Source organism: Dunckerocampus dactyliophorus, chromosome 4 (genome assembly GCF_027744805.1).
Source record: "Dunckerocampus dactyliophorus isolate RoL2022-P2 chromosome 4, RoL_Ddac_1.1, whole genome shotgun sequence".
Classification (NCBI taxonomy): Eukaryota; Metazoa; Chordata; class Actinopteri; order Syngnathiformes; family Syngnathidae; genus Dunckerocampus; species Dunckerocampus dactyliophorus.
Genome location: NC_072822.1, coordinates 12,399,396 through 12,413,960, shown reverse-complemented (window position 1 = coordinate 12,413,960; position 14,565 = coordinate 12,399,396). Strand labels below are relative to the sequence as shown.

Genomic DNA, 14,565 nt, shown 5'->3' with positions numbered 1-14,565 from the left:
ATTAAATATTACTATGAAATACAACAGAGTAGAAAAAATATTTCATTTGTATTTTTTAATATCCTATCATCATTAGAAAATATTTGAAAATAAAAGCTTGTATAATAATAAAACTATATAAAAATATTTATTTTACAATGGCAGAAATGATAAATACAATACAAAAATCCAATCTGACTGAAAATTGGCAAAAAAAATTTAAGAATAAAAATCAAAGTCAAAAGTGAAATTTTAACCATACATACAGTAATGAAGTATTGCAGGGGTTTTCAAAGTGTGCAGTGGGCCTCCCCCAGCTTTAGAAAAATAAAGAAAAACATTTTTCAAACCTGCTAAGCCAACTGCAAATATGCTCAATGACAAAATGAATTGATTTCTGTTCATATTGCGAGAGTGTAGGTAGAAAACTACAAAATATGCTGAAGAAAATCAGGCTATTATATTCTCTGAGGGGAAGGCTCACTGTGACACACTTTGACAACCCTATATTGCATATACTGTAGATCACAAGGAGTCATGCAGCCACCTATCAATCAATCTTTCATTGGTTAAAACATCTTTTTGCCAATCGACATGCCACCTGAGATTAGCAATGACCTGGCTATAGTTACTTCCTACACTTTGCTGCCAGGCACTAAATGCCTTTTTGTTGTAGAGATGGACAGTTTTAGAAACTTTTGGGTAATCTACAATGCTGCGTAGCTGCTTGTCTAGTTGTGCTTGCACATTAGGGAATTTGAAGGCCATGTTATGAAGTTCTTCCTTGTCCTGTGTTAGGTCTGCAGTGGAGAACAAAACATAGCTAAGAGTTAGATTATTTCCTTTTATGTAGGATGTCAGTGATACAAGAATACTTTCTAAAACTCACCAAAAAGCTGAGGAGGCACAGCCAGGCCATCTGCATAGGCGATGTATTTCCATCGACCACTTCTTAGCATGTATGTAGAAGCGTTGACATTACAGCCATGGTATTCACTCAGAACCCAGTCTGGATGTTGCCTCTTGGAAAACACGTGGTACTTGGATAGAAGAGGAAGCAGCGAGTGGCCACTGAGATTGCCTGCTCCTGAAATACTTGCAATATCTACGGAAAAGACAAAAATGCATTAAACATTTTAAGTATATGTACCTAATAACAGCCATACTGTACAGTATAAATCAATATACGTTTCAATAATAACACATTCTATACCCAGTACAGTAGGATAGACATCAACCAAAGACACAAGCTGGTTGACCTGCTGGCCTGACACCAGCCCTGGCCCCATGATAAGCAAGGGAACATGGGCGCTTCCCTCAAACATGGACATCTTGTAGAACTGCCGGTGCTCCATGGCCAGCTCTCCGTGGTCAGCTGTGAAGATCACTAGAGTGTTGTTGAGCAAGCCTGTGTCTCTCAGTGCTGAAATCACCTGTCCTAATCGGGGACAAAGAGTGGGAGACATAGCGTAGTAGTTTAGTTGAACAATGACAATTTGTTGTATGATTTTGCCTTCATGAACCACCACAATGGATTTGAAATAACACATTCAAGATGCAGACTTTTAAAGACCTGGATGAAAATCCTTTGTAGTTAATGACTTTGTGAAATCTGGAGTCCATAGATGTCACCAAATTTGGACTTTTCTCTGTGAACTTGTTTTGCCAGGCCTTCATTGCAGACACCTTTGTCGATAATCTTTGTTTGCAAATCAGGTTTTTGCTTGCATTTTTTTTTTGTTTGCAAATCTTGTTTTTGCTTGTGAATCAGTTTTTTTGCTTGCAAATCTTTTTTTTGTTTGCAAATCCTTTTTTGCTTGCAAATGCAATATTTTTGTTTGCAACTCTTTTTTTTGTTTGCAAATCTGTTCTTTGTTTGCAAATCGTTTTTTTGATTGTTTGATTGGATAAGAAGACTCTTTCTCTCCGTAGGTAAGTGCATGCTGTATTGGCACAAAACTGAGCCACCGACTTGGCCTTTGAAGAATATGCAATTTCTTTGCCTTCAGACCATCTTGATCATCATCAACAGACTTCAAGAATGTTGGAAAGAAGAATGTATCAAAATCTACTATCAAGAGAAGTCTTTATAAACGTAAATAGTGAGTTTGTACGACAAGGTACAAACTACTGATAACAATAACAGGAAAGCCAAGTTAGACATCGTCAGAAAAGATCTAAAAAAGCCTCACATGTACTGGAATCAGGGTCTTTGAACAGAAGAAATCAAGGTTAACTAGAATGATGGGAAGCGAAAAAGGCCCATGATCCAAAGCATATCACAACATGTGCCAGACATGGTAGACACAATGTCATGACATGGACATGCTCATGGAACACTGATGTATCGATGATATGACTGCAGATATAAAATTGCGGTAATTCCTGAACGGTACGCTTGTCAACCAACCCAGCATGGCATCTGCTTCAGCACACATGGCATAGTAGAAGGCCCGGATTCTTCTAACTTCCTCCTTTGTGAATGTCCCGCTGCAGTTTTTGGTGAAGGTGGAGTAGTAGTCCACAGGGTGCATGGCAGCCAATGGCAGCCACGTGGGAACAGAGATAACATCAGAATGAACCTGGGGACATGGAACAAGAATCAGTGGAGGGAAAACATTTGGGAACAGGAGATAGACAATGCCTGCCTTTTTCAGCCAATAGGGAGATGAGCGGAACGTGGATCCTCCAGCAGTGGGCCCTAAGGAATCAGTCTTATAGGTGTGGGGTAAATTGAGGCCGAGGTAAAGTGCAAAGGGCTGGTGTGAGGACGCAGCCCACTGGCGAATCCACTGTGTGGTCAAGTCAGTGTTTTTCCAGTCAATAGTGTTCACTCTCACTGTCGATGCGTTCCCAACGAGTTGTGTTACAGGTCGACCTTCTTGGCGCAGAAGAAAGCGGACATCACGGGTCCAGGCTTCGACACGATTACTGTAATGTAAATGTAGCAATATGTTAACGAAAGTGCTTGAAATGTATGGATGTGAACAACTGCTATGCATCATACTGATGCAATAATGAACATATTGTTAAATTAATACCTGTGTGAGAATGTCCATCCAAACTAAGTGTAATTGTCTATGGAAAGGCAGACTTTTTTTCGTTCTGTTATAGTGTGCACATGTACTACCTAATGTTGTGACCTATGACTAAATGGTCACCTTATACAAAAGTCTTTACTGAGTGTGTGTATTGCTTACAAAAGGCAACCAAGACCACTATAAACATCTTTCTACCTGAGCGAATGTTGCCCTGAGGTGAAGTCAAGCTTCCCCACCATCTTCGTAAAATATCCATTCTTCTCCAGCAAATCCATCCACGTGGTTGCATTTGCATCAAGGCACTTGTAATTGTTCCATGCCTGGGTTAGGTGTACAAACTGGCCACTCCACATGGCTAACACACAGCAATAACACACATGTATTTCGTTTATAATTGATTCAGATGTATAATGATACAGAATGATGGCTTACCTGCTCTGGATGGACAGCATATGGGTGAGTTGGTGTATGCATTTATGAAGGTGCTCCCCAGCTCTCTGAGGTAGTTTATGTAAGGCAAGTGCACAACTTTGCTGCCAGGATCAAATGTCAACCGTCCCTCCTGGAGAAAAAACAACACGACAGAGCACAATAGTGACCACTTGCACTACTAACTTCTAATTCCAGAGCTGTCTTTATCAATTTTGATTGACACTGTCAGAGTGGTATTCATGTAGCAGTAGTAGTACTTGGCAGTGGTGTAGAAGTGCTTTGCTGCACGAGGTAACCAAAATAATGCAACACTGTATAATAATAAAACACTATGTAAGGTGCAGTACATTTCCACACTACTGCAAACTACACTCTATAGTAGCAGTGTCCATTAAAACTGAACGTAATTATCTTTTTAAAGACGGCATTGTCGATACTTCTTTCAATTAAAGTCATTAGTACAATGGGACATGATATTGTCGTATTTCGATGTACAGTATATCAAGTTAACTGTAGTGTTTATGTACACTACATAACGCTGTAATGTCTGTGTGTCAACTTCCTACTTACAAAGGCGTCAGCCATCACCATCACGATGTTAGGTCTTGTAACGTTATGACACAAACATCCACTATACATTTGAAACACATAAATCAAACCCAGTATTAGAGCCATAATAATGCTTTTGCTGACACAACTGTGCTAAAATGTCCGGAATTTTTTTGGACACTTAAAACATCCGGGTTGCATTTTCAAAATACGATTATTTGTTAACGTACATTAAGCCTAGTGATTTTGTTCACATAAAGTAACAAAATCTACAAAAGACAAGAGTCTAAACAGTCTGTCCGTCAAATGTGTATTTGCACAGATAGCACAAAAACAATTTACCAATGGGCATGTAATTACACGTTCTAGTCGCTAGATGGCAGCATCGGTCGTTCTAAAATAAATACACTAAGTACAGTGTTATGGATTGCGCAAGAGATATATTGGGTAATAAATTGATCAATTTATATAAAGCAAACTTGTAAGTTAGGTATGTTGTGATTAACCAATGGTACCCTTTCACACATACTTTGCACTTAACCTATTAAATAGCCATACATTATTGCTGACACACGGTTGCGGTGGGTGGCTTTTCAGCATTCTGAGATTTAGCCGGTGTTGGGGAATCCAACCTACAAGTCCGTAAAGTTCAGCACCCTACGAACTCGTTTTGCAGTGACAAAAACAATGAATTTGCAGTGCTGCTCAAACAGGTGGCGTAGCATCACTGGGAGTAACGTCAGTGGCCGGGAGGTAGCGCTTTGAGCGTGTTGGCGTTGTTTTTCTGGCCCAAACACAACTAGATCCCTGCACCCCCCCACCCCCCCGCAATTTGTGAATGGCTTTTTTTGTTTGCATTTTTGTTGCAAAAGTAACAACACTCAGCTGCACTTCTTTTGGTCACATCTAGGTCGACCATAGGTTTAAATAGTGCAAAATGCAAAACGGTGCTCTTGATTATGGAGTGTTGGAGCATTGTGTGGTTATTGTGTAGGCAAACTGAAGGCAGCTGAAGGATATGCCCAGGTGAGGCAAACTCTGGTGTATTTTCTCTGCTAGCACGGGTAATTTGGTGAGAACGCAATCATCAAAACCTTGATGTGACCTCTCGAGAGATGAGTCTCGGTCCGCTTGAAAGGGAACTCTTATTATACATTAGACACAATCATTGATGTCAGTAGTTCATTTCAAACAGTGAAACGCTTATGTTCTGTACATACATTTCAAGGATGTCTGTACTCCAAGGATGTATTTTTTTAATGTAAGAATTTTGATAACTAGTGTATCGCTAGGGACTAAACCAAATTCAGTATATCACAAACTTGTCAAACAGTTCAATATTGTAAACTGCTGGTTCACGCTGTAATCAGAAAACAAACTGCAAAAACTTGCTGAGCCATGTTCTCTTTATCTGAATGGAATTCCTGAAATGATACCAATCTTTTGCACAATATTCTGACATATTGAGATGCACTTGTATATACTAATGTAATAATCAACTCCTTATTTTATGTACATGCTCTTTACTAATCCAATGACCAAAAAACACACTATGTAAACGCAGCCTAATGCACAAAACTGTTGAGGGAATTATGTGAGATGCATAAAGAAATAACAACGCAAACATGGAAAACAGTATCCTTTGTGTCATCCCTCAGCTGTTTGTGCAAACTTGTCATCTGTTCTGCTCAGGGCGGAAGGAGGGGGCAGTGCGCGAGGCGGCCTCCGCGCATGCGCACCAACTTGTTTTTCCACATCTCGGCTCGCTTAAAGTGAGCTGATGTTCCAAGCTTTGCCTTGTCTTTGAGCAGGGAGACCAAGCGGCTGAGAGGCGGACGATAACAGCATCCATTGCTGTTATTCAGCCTTCACGCATCTCAATGCACCGCATGCATACACACACACAACTGATGGTGCCTACTGCTTCTCGCAAGGCAGGGAGGCAAGACTTTTAAAAACTATATATATGGTGTGTGTTTTTTCCCTAGAAACACTTTTCTTAAACACTTAGCCTGCATCATGGTGCTCGGCAAGGTAAAGAGCTTCACGGTGAGCTACGACTGTCTTAATGACAGCAACGTGCCCGTCTTCTCCAGCGGGGACTGCGTCTCAGGGAGGGTAGTCGTCGAAGTCACCGGCGACATCCGAGTCAAGTCTCTTAAGATCCACGCCAAGGGCTTTGCCAAAGTTCGCTGGACGGAGTCGAGGAACGCCGGTTCCAACACCGCCTACACGCAGAACTACACCGAGGAAGTGGAATATCTCAACCATAAAGACGTTTTAATTGGACATGAACGAGGTAAGACTGGCTTCTTCTGGTTCACATATGGGGGAGATGATGCTGCTGGTCCTACGTTAATAAAAACATTATTTTAATGCATTTTTAAGCACTTTAATAGTTAATATATTCGCAAGGTTGGATCACTGTGACAATCATGGTTACCCGATGGTGTGACAGAATGAATGACAGCATTAGCCTTGCTGGATTAGTCGCTGTATTTGAAGCGAAAAAAACAACAATAAAATACATTTTCGAGGCGAGGTGAAGGACTTGGAACACGCACCAATATCTCCGCTGCTTTGTTGGGCAATTTTGCTGCAGATTTATGTGATATAATATATTTCTTTGTGGCTTTTCTTAAGTTTCCACCCATTGTTCAAAGCGGTTCAATCCTGTTCAGAAAACTGGATTGGGAGTGGGCGTGTTGACCACGCAGACCCCGCCTCCGCCCTGCCGTGATTGGCTGAGGTGCTCATGTGTGGCCAATGACATCACTAATGCAGATAGTGACTGAAAACAAGTTTTTTAATTCAGCGACGACTGCAGTGTATATGATGGCAACACGTCTCTTAAGTCACATTTATTCAAAATTAACATTTCACTTAAATTAGTTTTGTCATTCCCACATGCTGCACATGTCTTCCATTGTAGTTTAATCTGTAGAAATATATACAAAGAGTTCTGAACTGATTGTATTGGTAAAGCTGTTCAGTCAACAATATTCTGTCTTAAATTAATGAGTCAACAAGAAAATCCTATATTTGGCTAAATTGATTCAAACCAGAGCTATTTACCCCAAGTACAAACAAAGTGGAGACCATGGTAACAAAAGCAATGATGTCATGACATTGCCAGAAGATCATAGCACTTCTCTTCGTCCCGTCAGATTGCTATGAAATGCTTTAATGTATTAGTTACTTATTTCTTTCTTTGGTATTTCTCAACATTATGCATTTTCTACTTATTCTATTTGTACATTACCTATGTAGATAAGCAGGATGGTGTTTAAGGATTGTTTAGGTTTTATTTAGCAACAATTCACAGTAAAATACTAAAGATCCCGTCAAGTATAGAGTATATCGTAGCACCAGCTCTGGAGGTTAAAATGCTGTAGTAGTTGCACAGAACAGAGCTGTGCAGGCTGCAGTGTCGCACAGTGAATGCGTAATGAATGCATCAGTCTGTGTGCAAGAGGGTGGGGGGCTGTGTAGGAGCTGCTCACACCGGTTTAGGCCGGTCTCCTCCTGCTGCTGCCGTCTGACTGACAGCTCTGCACTTGTTTACCACACTTCTGCTTTGCAGGAGAGAGGGTGGGAGGGAGTGCTGAGCTGGCAGAAGCAGCCTATGCCTTGCTTCCTTATGGTGTCAAAGGCAAATTATATATTTTATTGCACATTTTAAAAACTAAAGCTGCACATTATGGTTTCTCTTGTTGCTAAGCGGACTGCAGTGCTTTCGCCTGCAGATTTTCTGTCAATGCACAAAGCATTGTTATCAACGTTTCATCTTTCAATACATTCATTATTCACAGGCAGATCAGATCAGATAGTAAAATCAATTCTACTCTCTTTTGTCTCCCCCACCCTGTTTTTTGGTATGGCTTTTCAGATGCCTTCATAATGTATCCAGGTATGGTATACATGTGTTTGGAATAGTGTCCGCCTTATGTTTCAGACGATGACAACTCAGAAGAAGGACTCACCACTATCCATTCAGGAAGACACGAGTATGCATTCAGCCTGGAGCTTCCACAGACGTGAGTGTCTTCACCCTGCACGGCTAAAAAAGGACATCATTAATAAGTTGCGTCGGTGTAAATCTAACATATGTTGACATCTTTTTGTCTCATGCAGACCTTTGGCTACCTCTTTTGAAGGGAAGCATGGCAGCGTACGCTATTGGGTCAAGGCAGAACTCCACAGGCCGTGGCTCCTGCCCATCAAGACCAAGAAGGAATTTACAGTCTTTGAGCACATTGACATCAACACTCCATTACTGCTGGTGAGTGTGTCGCGTGTGACTCACCATCGACGCAATTTTATAAAAGTGTGGTGTAACTTTGGGGACTTTTGCTGCTTGTTTCCTGAAGCAACCCTTTTGGTTCCTTCTGAATTTGGATCTGTTTGTTTGCAGTCACCACAGGCCGGCACAAAGGACAAGACACTTTGCTGTTGGTTCTGCACCTCAGGTCCAATTTCCCTAAGTGCCAAAATTGAAAGGAAGGGATACACCCCAGGTAAGAATGGACGTGACAGTCTTTACATCATTATATAAGTCATAACATAAGTAACTTGATTGCATCTCTTTTTTTTTTTTCTTTTTTTTTGCAGGAGAGTCGATCCAGATCTTTGCAGAGATCGAGAACTGCTCCTCTCGCATGGTGGTGCCAAAGGCCGCCATCTACCAGACACAGACTTTCTATGCCAAAGGGAAGATGAAGGAAGTCAAGCAGCTGGTGGCCAACCTGAGAGGGGAGTCCCTGTCCTCGGGCAAGACTGAGACCTGGAGTGGAAAAATGCTCAAGATCCCGCCTGTGTCGCCCTCCATCCTGGACTGCAGCATCATCAGAGTAGAATACTCCCTCATGGTAAGCACGTCGTACTCGGAACAGGAGGTTTATGCTATTGTCCGAACAAAGGCCTCTTCCCTAATAAATTCCTTATCCCTAATTGATACCTGGTACTCTCTGCAGTTGACTAGCCAGCTGACTTGAGCTAGCATTGCCCAATGCAAGTGGGTCCTAGCTTAGCACCAGGTGTTAGCACCACATGCTGCTAAGTGCATTATCTCAGCGTATCTGTGGCAACACCTGCCTAGAGGGTGCTTATTACGACCCTGCAAACAGCCACGAGGACACATACCTTGCATAAACATCTGACATGCAGACATTGACTTACATTATAGAGAGCTGCTGGATTGTATCCCTGAAGGTGTTTTTCAAGTCTCATGTGGTCTCCTTGTGTCTGTCTTTAGGTGTATGTGGACATACCCGGGGCAATTAACCTTTCCCTGAACCTGCCACTAGTAATCGGAACCATCCCCCTCCATCCTTTTGGCTCACGCACATCCAGTGTGAGCAGCCAGTGCAGCATGAGCTGGCTGGGCATGGGTCTGCCCGAGAGGCCTGAAGGTAGGCCGGATCTCTATTGCTCCCATGAGATTTTGTGTAACGTCATTTAGGAATGCTAATAAATGGGTCTTCTTTTGTAGCTCCTCCAAGCTATGCAGAAATTGTGACGGAAGAGCAGAGGCAGAGCAGTCTGGACGTGCCTGCAGCTCGCGAGGATCTGGACGGACCTCTGTTTGCCTACATCCACGAGTTCCGCTTCCAGCCGCCCCCTCTCTACTCAGAGGTAAGCATGGGATAAAGCATTTTTACGGAGTAACATACCATTTTTCCGCAAGTAGCGCTCTAATAGACCCCATGCTCCAATTAATTGTGTCGCAACAGACCCGATCACCACAACTCACACTGCTAGCACGGCAGACATGACTTCTGTAAAGCTGAGGCATGCAGCGGAGCTTTAAGAGAAAGCATAGCAAAAGTTGCCCAATATTTCAACACAGACCTGGGGGGAAAAAATCCCAAAAAACAATCAGATGTTTGGCTGACAAGACAAGAGCGTGCCCCACAGAAACACCGTTAGCAAGGAGTTGGACATAGGATTTAGTCCATGCGGGACAAACAAAGCTGACTTATGTCTAGAAAATTGGGACCAAAAAAACATTTTCAGCAGAAAAACTGAAATGTAGTTCCTCCCCAGCAAATGCCCCTAACCTCTATCAACGCCTTGTCTCTAGCAGATCGACGGTGCACTCTGCAGTTGAGTAAAAATGCCCTGGCCACTATATGAGGAAATAGGGTATATTTAAAGTGTTTTTTCATAAGTAATCTAAATATTCTATGTTTTCTTTTCTATATCTTTAGATTGATCCTAATCCAGATCAAGCCGGCCGTCCAGAAGTCCACAGGCCTGATGCCTGTCCATCACGCTGAGGGAAATCCTAAAAACTGACTCGGGGAACCCAAAGAAAAATGCACGCTACATGACTCGACGTTGTTCATTCTTCTCCAAAACGGTGTTGTTGACAACAAGAGAAAGTGAAAGCATCCAACCAATCAAGCAACAAAGACTTGGTCAGAAATGCTGAGTTGGGATTGGAGAAATCTGTTCCACCATTCCCTCAGTGACACCAAGGGGAAGTCGCTAGTTTGGCGGATGGCTTCCTTCTTGAGGGCGGGGTGTGTACAGACAGTTTCCTTCTGTAGGGTGAGATCCCAGGAAGTGTTTGAACTGTGGCACATATAAGGACACGAGGCTCCACCCATCATGTCCAGACTGCATCGCCACCTCCCACGATCTTTGACGCCGTGGTCCTCCTCACTGAGAGCACCACCAAACAGCAAAAGACTACGTCCTCCTGCCTCATTTTGGGATTTTGTTTTGCACATTTTTGGTTCTTTACTTGACTCGAGTGGCTCTGTTTAACTTGGCTTGGTTTTTCCGGACTGTGCTTTTTGGCCGAACTTTGGAGAGCAGGAGATGCAAGACTGAAAAAGACAAGAACAATGCACTGATTTTTTTTTGTTTTTGTTCTTATAAGCTGTTTTTTTTTCCCTTATGACATTTCCTGAGTGACTTACGACGACTGGACTTTTTTACGACGACAACAAAAAAAGACCGCAGCACACTTTTGTCTACCTAGAAGCTCTTTTATGATGTTGCCTCCTCTGTTCGGATCCAGTTTGGCTTCCCTCCTTTTGTTTTGTCCAGTTATAGAATTATTTTGTGTGCGTGTGTTGAGACAGCTCTAGATTTGGAGCAGGGGTTTTTGCAGGCCACCTTTTGCTACTAGACGTCTGAATGAGGGGATTTTACCTCACTATTTGTGCCTGCAGCCCCTGCTTTCCTAATCTCTTACTGCCCAAAAAGCACTGTTCCACGTGGCAAACAGTGTAAAGAATAGTGAAACAATTGCACTATTAAAAAACAACAAAGATTTCTGTTCTGTTTCAAACTTACCAAACCAGAGAGAAAAGACCTGCAGATGAGCTCGGCAGCTTTTCTGTAGACACATTCCCCTTCTGTCCTGCTGCATCTGCTCTGCTCATCGAAACAACATTTCTATCAGACCAGTGAAGCCAGGATGCTTAAAAAATAGCAAAAAAAATAAGAGCACTGATGCTGCTTCTAGAAAGCAAACCGCTTTTTGTGCAGACTGGTCAGAACAAGTAGTGTTAGGTTGACATGAGTACTACATTGGTTTTCTCACTCATTCAACACCATAGACCAGCTGCAGTAATAATGGGTTTGTCAGGAAATAGGATGTGTAGCACTTTTTTTTATTTAAAGAAAGAAAAAAGCATCAGATGGTGAAGGTCTGACCCAAAAAAAATGGTACGAATGTTATATTTCAGCAAAGCAGTGTTGTGTAGGATGCGGATGCATGATTTAATCTTGAAATATTAGTTTACATTATGTGTGTATGGAGATCCACTGGGCAACTAAAATTCAAACAGGATGCTTCTGACTACAAGTGACAAACTGCAGATCATTCAAGTGATCTGATATTTGTGGCCTTGACACAGACAAGACTTTTTTCCTGCCTCTACGTCTTCTACGCCCTTTTGTTTGACCTGTATGAATCTTTCCATAGCAAAGGACAAAAAGGGAAAAGTTCCCCAGAGAGGCATCATAATTGTTTTTCTTAAACTATATCATTTGTTTTCCACTTATAACAGGGCATTGGTGTAGTTTGCTTCGCAGTTTAATAAACAGGCTGTTGATCAGCCCTCCTCTGACGGATATTTACGTCCTTAACGCCGAGGACTAACTGCCTTTTTCCGCCATCTTTTTTCTCTATGTTGTTTTTGTTTTAATCCTCTTTTGCTTCGTGATGATGAATAAGCTGACATATTTGCTTCAGGGTGGTTGATTCCATGAGTCCATTGGCTGAAGTAAGTCCAACAAAAACAAGCTAATAAAGGCAGGAACTGAAATGTTCAGAGGAAGACGTTAAAAAAAAGATGACGGCGATAATGTCTGAAACATTTTAGAAAACAATGTGCAATATCACGTGCTGAATTTTCTTCATTCTCCATTTCTGTTTGTTTTCTTCCGTTAATCACGACGATGTATAGATATTCTATGAATATGCTACGTTCAGAATGATTTCATCTTTTGTCTAGTTCTTCCTTTTTTTTGATTTGAATAAACGTTTTGTTCTAAACGACCATTCAACGTTGACTTTTTGTCCCTTCAATTAATGAAAACATTGCATTACCCAACCAAGGACTTTAAGTTTTAATGTCAGTTAGTCAGTTAGAAAAATTAAATATCAAATAAAACATTACTAATATTTTTACATTATATATTTAATCACGTTACAATTGTATTCTTACTAGATATTCTATCATATATTATTTTATACAGTGGTGACCTTTTTTTGTATTACAATTTTAAAACATTGCTGCCCTGCAGATTTATTTTATTTAGGTTTGGGCCTCTTTAGAATGAAATCATACAGGTTTACTTGCTACAGAACTGCATTCCTTCCAGTACTAGTAGGACAGCGCCCCTAGAGGCGGTGTCAAGTACTATCTGGTCTTGCCTGTACAGTAGAAGTAAGAGTCTTTTGAAAAACAACAGAAAGGATTACATTAATTTCAGCCATTTTAACCTCACATTTACATTTAGTTTAGAGACATTCTTTTAAAATTCAATGATATTTTTTTGTTGTGTTTGCATTTGTCTTTTCAGTTAAGTTCCAAGGTTACCAGAAGGCTACAGTATTAACTACAGTATTTGAATGCAAAGAAGGTTCTCTGTAATTTATGTTGACAATGAATGTGAGTTCATTAGTAGTGCAGTTGCACTCCAAATTCTAATGAACCTATGTTGTGTCCCCATGTTGTCAAACAGGCCTCCAGTTGCACAACAACATGACGCACAATCAAAAGTGTTTCATAAGACAGGAATCAATTTCAGCTACGTCAATCGGCTTTTTGCATCAATTGATCCTGCTAAAACGTGGACCTGACCTCACTCCCCATTCGATCATTCCCAGTGCGATTGGGAATGCAGTGCGAGGCAGAAAAGCAGAAAAGGAAAGATCACAGAGTGATCTGAGAAGTCTTTGCTGTTGCATAACACAGCCTGGAAGTTTGATCACAGTTTGATCACTGTGTGCTTCGGTATGTGAATGAAAACAAAAAAAAAAGGCGTTTCAACTCGTCAGCTTCAGTGCTGACTCAGCAGTTTTGTCAGCTTTGACTTTGTGTCCCCCTCGACCCCTTTGACTTTTCAGTAGGGGGTGTGACCCCTGCAGGGTGAATGAAAAGGCGGAGGAGATTATTGGGGCCATGGAGCACGCATCTATGTAAAGTGAGCGTGGTCACAGCGTTGCTCAAACGTGCTGAGGCTACACAGGCCTCAGCTGTTTCCTCACACTGGGTAATCCCACTACCCACAAGCCATTGCACTGTACTGGATCATTGTGACATAATACTCACATACACACACACACACACACACACACACACACACACACGGAGCCGCTCTTACACATTCAATATGCAAGTTGGCAGAAATGTGCAAATGTGAGTGCATTATTAGTTTTTGTGCACTTTTGTGTAAACACCTTCCAGACACACAGGTAGTAATGTTGACTGATTCACTTGAACATATCACAGAAGTGCGCTACAGCTAAGTTTCCATGACAATACAACAAACGACCGCTTCAGTCGGCACCCATGCACTAATGTGAAGGGATGCAATCTTTACGTATAAAGATAATAATGATCATTTTAGAAAGAGATATTATTGTGATTGTACTTTGCAGCGGTGGACATCCAACTGACGACTTTTGGTTTTGTCATCACATTTGTCAGGTCCAATTAGAATGGAGCTTAAAATGAGTCATAAATGCATTTTCAACTCAAAATCTACTAAATAATCATAATTTTTGTATAATTAGTCAACTATCATTGTATAAATATTTTGTTTTTATTTTATGTTGATTTTACAATGATTTTTTTGACTCATTTAATATAATAATAATGTACCGGAATTTCCCCCCGTTGGACTAGTAAAGGCATATCTTATCTTACCATTTTACTCATCTTCTTGTATTTATGTATTATATGTTTTGTAAATTATACATCATTCTATAATTATTCTATTTTTGTGTTATCTAATGTTATTTTATTATTTAGTAGGTAATTTAGAATTATCTGAAAAAAAATACTTTGATGAAAATTGAATGAAGCTGAAAGTCAATTTC

General features: G+C 41.0%; 2 protein-coding genes across 3 annotated transcripts; one reads left to right on the top strand and one right to left on the bottom strand.

The window, feature by feature from the left end:
- Positions 1–83: 83 nt before the first annotated feature.
- Positions 84–4,164, bottom strand: arsk (arylsulfatase family, member K). 2 transcript variants are annotated; one of them, XM_054774549.1, is made up of 8 exons: positions 4,023–4,164; positions 3,453–3,582; positions 3,216–3,375; positions 2,628–2,910; positions 2,390–2,561; positions 1,193–1,417; positions 869–1,084; positions 85–779 (listed from the first exon to the last, which is right to left on the bottom strand). In XM_054774549.1, the coding sequence occupies exons 1-8, from the start codon at positions 4,125–4,127 to the stop codon at positions 505–507; spliced, it is 1,566 nt and encodes a 521-aa protein (XP_054630524.1). In that variant the 5' UTR covers positions 4,128–4,164; the 3' UTR covers positions 85–504. The 2 variants fall into 2 exon arrangements, with proteins under 2 accessions (XP_054630523.1, XP_054630524.1); XM_054774548.1 differs by having other exon boundaries at positions 84–779; positions 2,390–2,910.
- A 1,616-nt stretch (positions 4,165–5,780) lies between these two features.
- On the top strand, positions 5,781–12,524 carry arrdc3a (arrestin domain containing 3a). The gene is made up of 8 exons (XM_054774681.1): positions 5,781–6,300; positions 7,957–8,038; positions 8,136–8,283; positions 8,416–8,518; positions 8,613–8,869; positions 9,256–9,412; positions 9,493–9,635; positions 10,211–12,524. The coding sequence occupies exons 1-8, from the start codon at positions 6,021–6,023 to the stop codon at positions 10,277–10,279; spliced, it is 1,239 nt and encodes a 412-aa protein (XP_054630656.1). The 5' UTR covers positions 5,781–6,020; the 3' UTR covers positions 10,280–12,524.
- The last annotated feature ends 2,041 nt before the right edge of the window (positions 12,525–14,565 follow it).

Excerpts from the sequence above, each read along its gene's own strand:
- arsk (XM_054774548.1), bottom strand. The coding sequence starts at position 4,127 with ATGGCTCTAATACTGGGTTTGATTTATGTGTTTCAAATGTATAGTGGA. Across the intron at positions 2,911-3,215 it reads TCAGGGCAACATTCGCTCAG|TAATCGTGTCGAAGCCTGGA; the intron begins GTAGAAAGATGT and ends TTTACATTACAG. Across the intron at positions 780-868 it reads TGTGCCTCCTCAGCTTTTTG|ACCTAACACAGGACAAGGAA; the intron begins GTGAGTTTTAGA and ends TCTCCACTGCAG.
- arrdc3a (XM_054774681.1), top strand. The coding sequence starts at position 6,021 with ATGGTGCTCGGCAAGGTAAAGAGCTTCACGGTGAGCTACGACTGTCTT. Across the intron at positions 8,039-8,135 it reads AGCCTGGAGCTTCCACAGAC|ACCTTTGGCTACCTCTTTTG; the intron begins GTGAGTGTCTTC and ends TGTCTCATGCAG. Across the intron at positions 8,870-9,255 it reads GAGTAGAATACTCCCTCATG|GTGTATGTGGACATACCCGG; the intron begins GTAAGCACGTCG and ends GTCTGTCTTTAG.